Raw genomic sequence first — 14,437 nt, forward strand, 5'->3', positions numbered from 1 at the left:
ACTCAGAAATCCGCCTGCCTCTGCCTCCCTAGTGCTGGGATTAAAGGCATGTGCCACCACCACCCAGTTTGACACTGAATTCTTAGAGCCCTCCAATCTGTCATTATCAGTGGTAGAGTTTAATTAACTAGTTATTGTTTTTTGTTTTTGAAACAGGATTTCATATAGACAAAGCTGGCTGGATATATAGTATAAGAACTTTTATGCCACGGACTGGGGTTTCTTACGGGGTCCCTTGTTCCACGGGACGATGGGTTCTGGCCAGGTGTACATGGGATTCAGCTTTGACAAACATACTTGACATGAGTGGTGTAAGGTCTGAGTGTATTTCTCAAAAATGACATGAGGCTTTTACAATCATTGCAAATGAAAAATCTGACAGCTCAGTAGTTGAGGTACATGAATGTTCAAATCTCAAATGAGAGGGAATTGCCATGCACACTTTGCGTGACGGCAGTATTTGAGGCGAAAACTTCAAGGAAAGTCAGTCTCCTGCCTCCGCATTGTCACCTGGCACCCCAAACTCAGAGGTAGCCCAAATATGTCCTTGTACTTGTGTGCTATGGGCCCACCAAGATATCATTTCTTAACAGCTAGAAAAAGAAAATTTGGACATTGCTCTCTGACCTTCACGAATGTTCCAACGTCCTAGTCAAACCCTGGCTTGGAATGTTAAGCCATCCAAACTGAGACTTATCCCAGGACAAGGTCAAGTAAAATCCTCATTCTCAGTCACATACTGCAGCTGAACCACTCCTAGGAATTAGCGAGAGACGGGTCTCTACTTCCCCAAAAGATTAGCATAGTGGGTGCTTTACCTAGGATGGGTGAGACCTTGAGCCGAGAGTGTGTGTGAGAGACAGTCTGCAGCATTCAACATTCTAGAGTCTGCATTCAACATTCGGACTCGCTCGCACTCAGACTAGAAGCAAAGCTTAGGTGGACTAGGACTTAAAATTCATGCAGTCCGTATCCACCCCCCACCCCGGGCCCAAAGCGCTTGGGGCCCGGGAGGTGCAGCACCAGTTGAGATTCAAGAGAGTGAGCATTTGAGATTCAAACATTCAGCATTGAGGATTCGAGATTCGAGCCTCTACCTTCCTGGCTGACGCACCCGCAGCCCCCCCCCCCCACTCTGGCCTGGCCCATGCGGCCTGAGTGTGTTCAGAGCCCCGGGGGTGCTGCGCCAGTCTAGAGGAGATGGCTGATGTTTTAGATCCAGTGTGTTTTAGATGGCCTCAAATGTACCTTGACTACTGAGCTGCCAGATTTTTCATTTTTCTTTTGCAATGATTGTAAAAGCCTCATGTCATTTTTTTTTTTTTTTTTTTTTTTTTTTTTTTTTTGGTATTTTTTGAGACAGGGTTTCTCTGTGTAGCCTTGGCTGTCCTGGAACTCACTCTGTAGACCAGGCTGGCCTCGAACTCAGAAATCCGCCTGCCTCTGCCTCCCAAGTGCTGGGATTAAAGGCATGCGCCACCACCGCCCGGCGGTCATGTCATTTTTGAGAAATACACTCAGACCTTACACCACTCGTGTCGAGTCTGTTTGTCAAAGCTGAATCCCGTGCACACCTGGCCAGAACCCATCGTCCCGTGGAACAAGGGACCCCGTAAGAAACCCCAGTCCGTGGCACTTTTATATAAAAAAATTAGACCTTATGAATATCACAGGAGACTAGGGCTAAAAGGGAGTCTTAGAAATTAGAAATATGGGCCAGACTGTGGTGGCACATGCCTATAATCCCAGCACTTGGGAGGCAGAGGCAGGCGGATTTCTGAGTTTGAGGCCAGCCTGGTCTACAGAGTGAGTTCCAGGACAGCCAGGGCTGCACAGAGAAACCCTGTCTCTGAAAAAAAAAAAATCTAAGTTTGGTCTGACTCCCAAAGTTGCCCTCAGCTGTCCTCCAACCTCCACACATGCCTGTACCTACCCCTCCCATGTTCCCCCCCACACGTGATAAATAGAGAAACATATGAGTATAATTTCAAATTCTTGTTAAAGGAATTAGAAAACTGGTTCTCAGACAAGATACTGATTTTTTTTCCCCCAGGGGAGAACAGGACATTTCATTGTGGCCTTAGCTGCCACTAAATAAACACGGACCACCAAGGATGTCAGCTGAATGTTAGTGCCAACCTACCTCTATCAGCTCTCTGATCTCACTTTACCTGTTAGAAGGGATCCATTCTGAAACTGGGAGGTGGGCCTGAGGTGACAGCTTGGGGAAGCAGTGCTGTTTCTAGGAAGCTCAGTAATGACTGGTGGGTTCTTCAGAATGTACTTGACCTTTGGCCTTCTCTCTGAATACACGAGGTGGACTGTCACTCTCCTCCCAGAGCCAAGGCACCACAGGGTAGCTATAGTCTGATTTCGGATGAATGGGGTCCCCTTGATATCTGTGTGAATTTCTAGAGGAACTAAACAGAAAAACCAAGCTGGTTCTCAATCTGCACAGTGCCCAGATAACCTGCTTTTACCCCTGACTCCTCTTAGACTCCACAGTTGCACTTTGACCTCCTTTGGTTGGCTTTCACCACCATCTGTGTTTATGGCACTAACTGTGCAGGCCCTGCTTTTCTTCCTGCAAGGAGTCCCATGGAGATAAGTAGCGACAGTGAGTTCAGCACAGAGAAATGCAGAGAGGACTGAGTGCACATCCTTCTGTCTCTTCATCCCCATCTGATTTATATAGGCATGCATTAGGTGTCAGGTTAATATAGAAAGTCATTTCCAGACAACCTCCTGAGAAGATATGTATCTTTTTTTTTTTCCTTCAAGACAGGGTTTCTCTGTGAATCCCTGGCTGTCCTGGAACTCACTCTGTAGACCAGGCTGGCCTCAAACTCAGAAATCTGCCTGCCTCTGCCTCCCAAGTGCTGGGATTAAAGGTGTGTGCCACCACTGCCCGGCCATGTGTATCTTTAAAGTAGCATATTTGAGGGAGGCTGGAAAGATGACTCAGAGGTTAAAAGCACTGTCTGCTCTTCTAGAGGTCTTGAGTTCAATTCCCAGCAACCACATGGTAGCTCACAACCATGTATCCTAGGATCTGATGACACCTCTGGCATGCAGGTGTACGTATAGATAAGAGCACTCAAGGCATCTTTTAAAGGTTAAAAGAAAATCCTGGGATGTCAAAGTGGTTTTCTAGAAAGATCTCCATCCCCTACCTCTTATTACCAAATCCTTGTTGCTCCTCACATCCTCTGAGAAGAAGCTGGGCAGCTGTTCCACTTGGCAGCTGCTCTTTCTGAGGTCTAGGAAGGAAAAAATGGGTCAGGATTTACTGGGTCCTTTCTCTTTAGAATTCCAAGACAGGAGAAGAGACAAAAGAGTTCCGGCTTATAAAACTTAGAACTGGGGAGACCAAGTACTCCCTGAAAGGCACTTTCAAACACATGGCCAAATGCATTAAATAGGAATTGCCCCATTATAAATAAAATTGAGTACCAATATATTCTTTCTGAGAGAAAGAAAAATGAAAGAGATGTGAATACTAAGTTAATGAAAGAATAACCCATCCATTTGCTTTAAAATTTTTATTCTATCTGCTTTTCAAGACAGGGTTTCTCTGGGTAGTTCTGGCCATCCTGAAAAGTACTGTAGACCAGGCTAACCTTGAACTCAGAGCTGCCCTTCTGTCTCTCAGACACTGAGGTTAAAGGTGTGTACCACCATGGCCCAGCTTCTGCCTGCTGTGTTACAAGGAGAGAACCTTGAAGGTTTATTATGTACTCCCTTGGATGTAGCTCTCTAGATTTCCATAGAGCTACTAACCATATGCTTTTGTGGTACATGACTGACAAGGTGTGGACAGTTTCTTTCTCTGTTTTGTTTGTTTTGCTTCTGTTTTAATTTTTCTCTTTTTGAGATAGGGTTTCACTATTGTAGCTCTGGCTGGCCTGGAACTAGCTATGTGGACCAGATTGGCCTTAAATTCGGAGAGCTACCTGCCTCTGCCTCCCAAGTGCTGAAGCTCAGCGGATCAGGGCACTGGTGCACTTGCAGAGGACTAGAGTTTGATTCCCAGCTCCCTCATGGTGGTTCACAACTATTCTTAACTCCATTTCCAAGGGATCTGGTGCTCTTTCCTACTCTCCAATGGCATGAGGTACATATGTGGTGCACAGACCTACATGCAGGCTAAACATTCACACATATAAAATAAAATGAATAAATCTATTTTTTTTTAAAAAAAAAAAAATAACATTCTCTACCACAGTCAGCTTTAGCTGCTAAAAAAAAAAAAAAAAAAAAAAAAAAAAAAAAAAAAAAAAAAAAAAAAAAAAAAAAAAAAAAAAAAAAAAAAGACAGTTTCACTCTGTAGCCCAGGCTGGCTCAGTTCTGATTGCTGTCTTCTGCCTCCAACTCTCAAGTGCTGGAATTAAGTGAATTTTCTTAATTTGCATAAGTGTGCCATTGCTTATATTATTTTGCCTTAACCTCCAGCTAGCTAATTTTAGAGAAGAAATGTTTAGGAAACTCTGAATAGCATATTTTAAATAAACATTTACTACCAGGACTGGGGCACTTGCCTAGCACCTTGAGGCTGTCCTTCAAAAAGCCTCTGCACAAAACAAACAGAAATCCTCAGGTCAGTCAACAGTTACCAGAGTAGCTAGCAGTCCCGTTCTACCCCACCCCCAGCACTTTCACCACCTCCAGCACGGTTCACCACTCCCCAGCACTTCCCCAGCACTCCCCCATTAACTATCCATTCAAACTATTTGTGCCACCTTAAAAATGAAGGTGACATCTTCTGAAGAATTTGAAGCTCTAGGTGAGGCTAATTACAAAACTGTGGTAGCATCTCACGATGAAAGCTATCTGACCATGCTTTAATGATAATCCATGTAAACAAGGGGAAAAAAAGGCACTGCATTCTCTCAAGACATCTCATAAAGCACAAAGATGTCTCCCTGGGCTTACTGTCAGGAGGTATGGGGTAACTTTGGCAAAGTACAACATGTTGGGTATTGGCTAGGTCCCTATCTGATGGAAGAGATTCCAAATGCTTCCTAGGCTTCCTCTTGGATGTCCCACCGTATCAGGCTAGACATGTACTTACCATTCTTGTTGGAATCATAGGACGCAATCATTAGGCTGAAGACTAAGATGGTATCCATGCCAAACTAAGCTCATGGGCACTTTTGCCTACAGCCTTGCCTCTCGTTGCTTTACTGTCCTGGAACTGAGTTTCACTCTCACTATCTGGTTTTCCCTGACTACTTGTTTCCTAAAGACCCAGGAATACAGCTGATTGGAGAAAGAACCAAACCTGCTTATTAATGATTGACTTTGGAGGCCTGCCCCAACTTCACCAATGATGCCAACAATGAGAACTGTCATTATCTAGAGGTTTCCCTAACAGAAAGGTCATCAACACCTAAAGATATGCTTTATACATACTTGCAGATAGACACGTACAGATGTGCTCTCTGATGGAGGCACAAAGGTATATACACCATCATTAAGAAATAAATAGATGCCTATTAACAGGTACAAATTCTAGGAGAGAGGAAGATACCAGGACAGAATGAGTCATTACCTTATGTAGGAGAGAACACTGGACTCTAAGAATCAGTACAATTGAGTTCTGGTTCAAGTCTATTTTGTCACCATGGGGAGATGACTTGGATGCTTAGGATCTCAAATTTTCTCTTGTATAAACTGAGGCTCAACCAAAAGATGTCTCAGATTCACTTACAGTTATGACCATAAGTTCACATGAACATAGGCATACCTATGGAATAGTGTATATTCCCACACTCATGAATAAATGGAAGAAAGTATAGATAAAACAACTTCCTTATGACTATTGGGTCAAGAGGTTATGAGAAAGCTAGATTTGGTGCAGGAGGGATACTGTCTACAGTGGTAGTAGCTGCTATTGAATCCCCCCTGCCTAAATTGTATCGCTTAGCAAAGAGTATATACTTAGTATTATGTTCTAAAGCTTTTTTTTTTTTTTAAAGAGATCTTCCCATATAGTCCAGACTTTTTTGGAATTCATTCTGTATTCCAGGCTGGCCTTAACTCCTGATCTTGCTTCTGCCTCATAAGATTGGAGATTACAAGTGTGTACTGCTATGCCTGAGTCTAAAGACTTCTTGATGACATAGCTAGGTGAGATCATAAAGAAGAAAAGATCTAATTAGATATTTGACAATGTCTAGAGTCTCTGCAGCATTCCTATCAACTGTAAATATACTTCATTGAAGCCAACATGGACTTAGCTACGCACGAGAAAGTTCTGGAGGCTGAAACTCTCGATTTATGTGATTGATAACCCCATAAAGGGCTGGTTCAAAAAACTTTCCATAAGGGGCTTTGTGATACTGTAATCGGATCACACCTTGAATAGCACCCTGTGTCCTGACCTGTCAATACAGCTTGAAATCTGGCCAAACTAAGCATCAAAGTCTTGGTGGGGAAACATTAATGGAAGGCAGATCTCTGAAGGACAACGTGTTGGCTAAAATAGGGAAGGAATAAAGAAAGTGCTGGGCGTTCAGCCCAGCAGCAAATCTTCCTTTGCCACAGTTGCTTGCTTCTCTCAAGGCAGGAGAGCAGATTAAAGGGCTCCGTTGCTTTCCTGGGGTTTCATGATTTTTGTTGACTGTTCCCTTACCCTGATCACGAAATTCTCTACTCTCTGTGGTGTTGACACATTCTCTGCTGTTTGAAGTTTTCTGTAGCTGCCATGTGACAGTGCTGCCACCTTGCAGCAAAGGAAGGAATGGCTCTGAAGTCTTACTTCTGTGTCATAGGTGGTGGAAAAATCTCATTTTTTTTTTTTCCCCAAAGCAATCTCATGCATGGTCAAAGATGAACTTGCAATTTTCTTTTATACATTCTTGGACCAATCTTCTTTTCTTTTTTTCCTGTATGTGTGTGTGTGTGTGTGTTACTAGGGACTAAACCTATTCATGGATGCCCTGAAGTCAAATTGAATGTTGGAGCATGCCACACTGTGGAGCAGAGACACAAAACTATAATGATGCCCAAATATCTAGTGGTAGAGATGATGTGTCTAGTTGTGACCTCTGGAAGAAAGCAGGAAAGAAGGAATAAACAGTCAGAGTGGGTCTGGAAGAGGAAAGAGAAGCCAGGAGGCCTTTAAAGGTTCTAGCTGAGGTCCAGTAATTACTTGAATTATTTCAGGCAAGTTACTTAACATCTTTGCGCCTTCGTTGCTTCAGTCCTTTTACCGTGCGGATTCTGGGAATTGAATTGAGGTTGCCAACTTGGCAGTAAGTACCATAACCCTCAGCGCCGTCTCACCAGTCTTTTTAATGACTTATTTTTTGAGACAGGGTCAAACTAAAACTTGTGATAGTTTTACCTTTGTCTCCTGGTCTTACCTTAGTCTCCTGGTGGGGTGGGAGGAGTTGTAGACATAAGCTATCATGACCAGTTTAGGAACAACTATTATCTGATTCTTATCACCACAGATGAGTTCTGCCTGTTTTAAAAATAATTTCTTTTTTTTAAAAGATTTATTTATTATATGTAATTACACTGTAGCTGTCTTCAGACTCTCCAGAAGAGGGAGTCAGGTCTCATTAAGGATGGTTGTGAGCCACCATGTGGTTGCTGGGATTTGAACTCAGGACCTTTGGGAGAGCAGCCAGTGCTTTAACCACTGAGCCATCTCTCCAACCCTAAAAATAATTTCTTATTAAAAATTTTAGGTTGGAATAAAAAGCAATGGGCTTCACTTCATCCTGGCAACCTTCATACATTTGAATCATAATAGTTGGTTCTCAGTTATTCAGATTTTGCCTCTTATTTATCTCCTCTCTCTCTCTCTCTCTCTCTCTCTCTCTCTCTCTCTCTCTCTCTCTCTCTCTCTTTCTCTCTCTCTCTCTCTCTTCTTTTGCTACTGGGTCTCACTATGTAGTCCAACTGTCTTGAAATTCCGTATACAGACCAGACTTCCAGAACAGACTCACAGAGTCTGCCTGCCTTGTATTCTGGAATTAATGTCATATCACCACTCCCAGCTTGGCCTAGCCTATCTTTTAAATTAGAAACCTAAGAATTCTTTTTTTGTCTATTTAGTTGAGGTTTTTAAAGACTTTTTTGTTTTTGTTATTGTTTTTATTTTTGTTTTTAGTTCGGGGTGTGTGTGTGTGTGTCTCTACACAGCCCTGACTGTCCTGGAACTCATTATTTAGACCAGGCTGGCCTCCAATTCACAGAGATCCACTTGCTTCTACCTCCTGAGTGCTGGGATTAAAGGCATGGACCATCACACCAGGCTCTGACTATCTTTTTGTTTTTTGTTTTTGACTCAGTACTAATTTTAAAATTGATTTGTAATGTTTCATGAAGCAGCTTTTTGTTTGTAGTTACTGCTTTATAATATTCCAGTGTATGAATGTAGCACAATTTAAATACTCTATTGCTGCAATATTCCCTGGAACATATTTGAAGGTTTCCCAGGGTATAAATACAAAGGCTGAAGCTGGGCTAGAGGGTCTGTAAGTTATGCTCAGCTTGACTATTTAAAGTAAATTATTTTTCTAAGAAGTTGTTTTCAATAATAATTCTACTTGTAGCATATACTTATTCTATGTTTTTTTTTCTGTTTTTTTTGTTTTTGTTTTTGTTTTTTCAGACAGGGTTTCTCTGTATATCCTTGGCTGTCCTTGAATTCACTCTGTAGACCAGGCTGACTTTGAACTCAGAAATTCACCTGCCTCTGCCTCCCAAGTGCTGGGATTAAAGGCATGTGCCAACACTGTCTGGCCTTTTAAATTTTTTTATTAAATTTATTCATTTTATGTACAAGTGTTTTGCCTGCACATGTATGTGTGTGTATGTGTGTGTGTGTGTGTGTGTGTGTGTATATATATGTATATATATATATGCATATATATATCACTTGTATGCTTTGTGCCCTTGGAGGTCAAAAGAAAGAGAGCATCAGAGGCTCAAGTACTCTACACTACTGAGCCATCTCCTCAGCTCCCTGTCTCATATTCTTGACAGAGAGGTTAAAGAAGTGTTTCAGTAGGATATGAAAAGAGCCTGAGGATCCCTTTGTTTGGTCCCCAAACCTTAGATCATGGACATTTGCTCCTTCTCTCCTATCAAGGGTAAGGGATTCATAATGCTGCTTGGTTTTTACACAGGCTCTACTATTCTGAATTAATACCATAGAATTTAATAACAGAACTCCTGAATCAATAGGGCATCCATAGGGCAAGGTGTTCTGAGTGCTCATAGAAAATGGGTCAAGGGGGCTTGAAGAGAAAAGAGCAAGAACTCTTTTCTGTGTGCCTCCTGTGTTCCAAGCTCTGTACTAGGGGCTTTACATTTCATCCAAATACCACCCTATAGTCCATTGTATAGTCAAGGAAGCAGAGACACAGAAAAGGAGTCACTTGTTCAAAGTCTAATTAGCAACAAAGCTAATTAGTGACTGGCTCAGGATTTTAGGCCTGGTCTCTCTGATTAAAGAGCTCAAGGACTTTTTGTTTTTGTGTTTTGTCCTTAAATAATCTATAGCACAAAAGAAGCTTCCCCTATCTTTGGCTTAGATTCCTAAGAATCAATTCTTCTCAGTTTGTACTGACCCTCTATTTAAGAGATTATGGTCACCTCACTCATTGATTTAAGCTACATTTCCCTTGTATTCCTTTTGATTGTCATCATCCTTTGTTTTCATTAAGCTAATCAGTTGCATTGGCTCAGGAGGTCCTTGGATGTACAGGGTTTGTGTGCTAGCTTTCTACTATATGTCTAAGCTATTTATCAGAAGTACTTTTCTCTTTAAAGACAGGGGCACTGAGATCTGGTTAAGATCTAATAAAGGAAGACAGGCACGGTTAGCATATGCCTGTATTCCCTCTGGAGGTAGAAGTAGAAGAATAAAGAATTTGGGCTAGCTCAGCTCGTGGATCTAAAAACAAAAACAAAAACAAAAACAAAAACAAAAACAAAACAAAAAACAAAAAACAAAACAAAAACAAAAACAACAACAAAAAAGTAAGGACTGAAGGAATGAAAAGGATAAAAAGAAGTTGAGTGATGGATCAGTGTTTCTTGATAGTAAAGACTGCAAATACGTTATTTTTATGATTTACTGTGCTTCATATGCAACAGTAGCAATGAAGTATTGGGGTATTTGAGGAAGACAAATGTCTAAACCTGAAGCAGGAAAATCTCAAGTCTGATATAGATATAATAGAGATGCTGGAAAATGTAAACAGGAGGTAATGACAGGGGAGGGAAATAATTAGCCAGAAAGCCTTTCATGGGTGTAGGAGAAAGAGGTGTGTAGGTTGTAAGGCAACATAACACAAGGTCAAAAATCCCAGGACTCAGCAACAACTAAATAAAATCAACCTGCCGGGTGGTGGTGGCGCACACATTTAATCCCAGCACTTGGGAGGCAGAGGCAGGCAGATTTCTGAGTTCAAGGCCAGCCTGGTCTACAGAGTGAGTTCCAGGTCAGCCAGAGCTATACAGAGAAACCCTGTCTTGAAAAAAAAAACAAACAAAAAACAAAAAAACAAACAAAAAAAGAAAGTTTCAAAAAAAAAAATCAACCTATTTTCCTGCCTTTAAGTAAAAGGTCTTCAACATTTCTCCAGGTGTTTAATTTTGAGGTATGGGTGTATATGCATGTATTTGTATGTACATTATACCACATGCGCGCATGCACGCGTACACACATACACATTTGCACACATGCACACTCACACCACACCCTGTGTGCAGATCTCATGCAGGGAAAAACTAATGTGAGACTGCCTAAAATACAACTAGGGCCTGGATGTGTTTGGGACTGGATAAGAATTGGGGGAGGGAGAGCTGAATGCCATGTGCAAACCCATGTAGCCTGTGGAACTCCCAGTGTCCATGTGAAAACACCGTGGGCAGTCTCCAGTACAAACACTCTCCTTCATTATGCAATGGGATCTTGCCTTTCGACACCAGGACCGGTCTTATAAAGAGGCCTCCCTGAGGAGATTTTCTGACCTTATGGTGTGAGGTTCCGAAAGACTCTTAATTCTGGACAAACCTGAATGCTTGACCAGGGCAAAGGGACTAGTGTTCAGATAAGGCCTCTGTGCCTTTTATCTTACAACTGGAGCTACCGTTTTTTTTTGGCAAGGGCCTGGCTTTTTTGAATTCTATTATCAATAGAGCTGCGAAATAGCTTACTGGAGGCTTTGCCTCCCAAAGGCAAAGTGAAGACTAATAGGCAGAGATCAAGAGCACAGTGGCCTCTCAGGTACGGAGCTAATCTATCTTTTCTTATTTCTCTTCTCTTCTCTTCTCTTCTCTTCTCTTCTCTTCTCTTCTCTTCTCTTCTCTTCTCTTCTCTTCTCTCCTCTCCTCTCCTCCCCTTCTCCTTTCTTTCTCTCTTTCTTCCTTTTTTTTTTTGATTTGTTTGTTGTTCTTGTTTGTTTTGTTGTTCCTGTTTGAGACAGGGTCTCTCCATGTAGCCCTGGCTGTCTTGGAACTCAGTCTGTAGACCAGGCTGGCCTCGAACTTAGATATCTGCCTGCCTCTGCCTCCCAAGTGCTGACATTAAAGGCCTGTGCCACTCCCACTCAGTGCTAATCTTTATTTCAATCAATGAAGCAGTAACTAGTATCTATGCCTGGCCTTATATTAAACTGTAGGATCCTGTCTTTGGTATGCATACAAAATTACAGCAGAATTAACATAGTGTACTTTGTGCTGCTAGGATGCATAGGAAAGAGATAAATGGAAGCTAGGGAAGAGATAGCATTCAAGAGAATAACGAGACTTTCTTTTTTTAAATTAATTTTTATCTTATGTTCATTGGTGTTTTGCCTATATGTATGTCTGTGTGTGTGAGGGGTGTCTCAGAAGCCCTGGAACTGGAGTTACAGACAATTGTGAGCTGCTGTGTAGGTGCTGGGAATTGAACCCAGATCCTCAGGAAGAGCATCCAGTGTTCTTAACCATTGAGCCATCTCTCCTGCCCCAAGACTTTCAAGGACTAAAAGATAATTAAAGAGAGAGAGAGAGAGAGCGAGAGCAAGAGAGAGAGAGAGAGAGAGAGAGAGATGGGAATGGTAAATCTGACAGCAGAGGAAAGGTATAAGAACAGTTATGGCAAATGCTAGAAGCCAGGTCAGACTGAATATTGGGGCTCACTCCAAAATGGTACTTTGATTTTATTTTATTATGTAGGCCCAGCTGACCTCAAACCCTTTATGCAGATTAGCTTGCCTTCGAACTCGTGACCCTCCTGCTGCTGCCTCCGGAGTGCTGGGATTACCAGTTTTTTGCCACCACACTCAGCTAATGTCTGGGAACTTTACCTATGAGGCTGCATTTCCATTAAGGCACTTTCTTTCCTTCCTCTACGTTTTGTGGCACTGGGATCAAACCCAGGGCCTCATGCATGCTAGGCAGATGCTTTACTGCTGAGCTCCACCAGCTCCAGGACAACACAGTACTCACTCACTCTTTCCTTCACAAAGATTGTTATCTTAGAAATGCAGGTGTCGGAGACCTTGCTGTTCAACAAGACACTCTAGCAGCAGACGGGAACAATAATGCCAAATACTAAACTTGTGTTATCAAACTTCACTGTGAACAATTACCAGGTTTCCTTTTTTAAAGACTCTGCATTTTTCTTGTTAAAATATTATACATACATAAATACATACATACATACATACATACATACATGCATTATGTGTGTGGGTGTGTGCATGTGTGTGCACGTGCATGCGGTGTGAACATGACGTGGTGCTGATGTGGGGGTCAGATAACTTGTGGGAGGCTATTCTAATTCTGTTTTCCAATATATGGGACCTGGGGATCAAACCCAGGTCATCATGATCAGTGCCAAGTACTTTTACAGGTTGAGCCATCTTGCTGCATCAGCAATCTACACTTTAAGCAAGCACTCCAGTGTTCTTAGTACAGGCAGCCAGTGGAACATACCTTGAGAAATACTGCTCTACTCTTAAGCAGAAATGACTGCCAAATGGAACTATATGGAAAATGCTTATATACTATTTAGATATGTATGGGTTTATCTACTTTTGAGAATTTAATCCTCTCACCTATGCCCTTTACAAATTTACACGGCTATCATCTAAGGCATGAGATATACCTACTGTCTAAGAGTGCTAGTTTTAGCTGGGCTTTGGTAGCACATGCCTTTAATCCTAGCATTCAGGAGGCAGAGGCAGGCAGATCTCTGTGAGTTTAAGTCCATTCTGGTCTACAGAGAAGTTCCAGGACAGCCAGCTTGACACAGAGAATCCCCATATTAAAAACAAAACAAAAACAAAAGGACAAAACAACAAACAAAAGTGTTCTTTTTGTCCTCCCGGACAGAATGTAATCACTGTAAACACAAGGGCCTCTCAGACTTTTCCCACATAGGGAAGAGATCAACAGAGGTAGCCAGGATGCTTGGTATCAATTCCTGACACTTCTACACAACTTCATTTTTTTTTATTTATTTACTTATTTATTTTATGTGAGTACACTGTACCTGTCTTCAGACACACCAGAAGAGGGCATCGGATCCCATTACGAATGGTTATAAGCCACCATGTGGTTGCTGGGAATTGAACTCAGGACCTCTGGAAGAGCAGTCAGTGCTCTTAATGGCTGAGCCATCTCTCCAGCCCCATACCTTCATTTTTAATAGTTTTGTGTCATGGAGTCTAGCCAGCCTCAACGTTGCTATATAGCCAAGGATGTTGTCCTGAATGCTTGATCCTCCTGCTTCAGCCTCTACTGTGCTCAGATTACAGGCATGTACTGTGCTCAGTTTCCTCTTCTTAAAATAAACTTTCATTTATTCATGCTAAATGTATTCCTGTGTCATAAGTCTTGTCTCTTCACTTTCTTCTGGGGAATAATTTGTTCCTTCTCAGTGAGGCTCATCGCAGTGTGGCAAGGAAGTCATGTGTGGGGTAATCTGGCCATGAGCTCTGTAAATTTGTTGTTCATTGTAGATGCTTGGCTCACCTGGGTTATGTTCAGTGTCTAGAGGACCTATATCTAAACCCTTAAGTTCATAGTCTCTGCATTTTTAAGCATGTGAAGCAAAAATTCAGCATTCTCTTTGAGCTACACTTTTTGTCCTGTCCCACTGTTTGGTCTGGGTGACCTAATGACTCTACCCTTAAACAGCTAGAAGGGCACACATTGCTTCTTTAAAGTGACATATTTCAGGTATTTGGTGGCCTTTTGAATATGTGTATCCTTGATGGCCTGGACAGTTTCACCTTCTTAAAGTGAACACAATGATTTGAACCTCTTGATTTGCATGCTTTCGTAGGGTTTTCTGGGTCAAGAGAGTAGTGAGCCATTTTCACAGGTCACTTCAGGCCACTTCCAGGAAGAACTGGCTTCCTCTTTACACAATCTTTTTTTAAAAATATTTTTTTTGCTGGGCGGTGGTGGCGCACGCCTTTAA

The 14,437-nt window shown here is 42.0% G+C and overlaps 2 protein-coding genes across 4 annotated transcripts in view; one reads left to right on the forward strand and one right to left on the reverse strand.

Annotated features, from left to right (window-relative positions):
- The window catches only part of CUNH17orf78 (chromosome unknown C17orf78 homolog), a 16,622-nt gene extending 11,493 nt beyond the window's left edge, over positions 1–5,129 (reverse strand). The window contains exons 1-3 of the mRNA XM_031350938.1: positions 5,072–5,129; positions 3,174–3,260; positions 2,172–2,420 (exon numbers count right to left, since the gene is read on the reverse strand). Of these exons, the coding sequence (XP_031206798.1) occupies positions 2,172–2,420; positions 3,174–3,260; positions 5,072–5,129 (394 nt within the window). The remainder of the gene's footprint in view (positions 1–2,171; positions 2,421–3,173; positions 3,261–5,071) is intronic.
- Acaca (acetyl-CoA carboxylase alpha) overlaps positions 1–14,437 on the forward strand; it is a 268,630-nt gene that overhangs the window by 33,276 nt on the left and 220,917 nt on the right. The gene's annotated exons all lie outside the window — the stretch shown is intronic.

Source organism: Mastomys coucha, unplaced genomic scaffold (genome assembly GCF_008632895.1).
Source record: "Mastomys coucha isolate ucsf_1 unplaced genomic scaffold, UCSF_Mcou_1 pScaffold5, whole genome shotgun sequence".
In the NCBI taxonomy this organism is placed as follows: domain Eukaryota; kingdom Metazoa; phylum Chordata; class Mammalia; order Rodentia; family Muridae; genus Mastomys; species Mastomys coucha.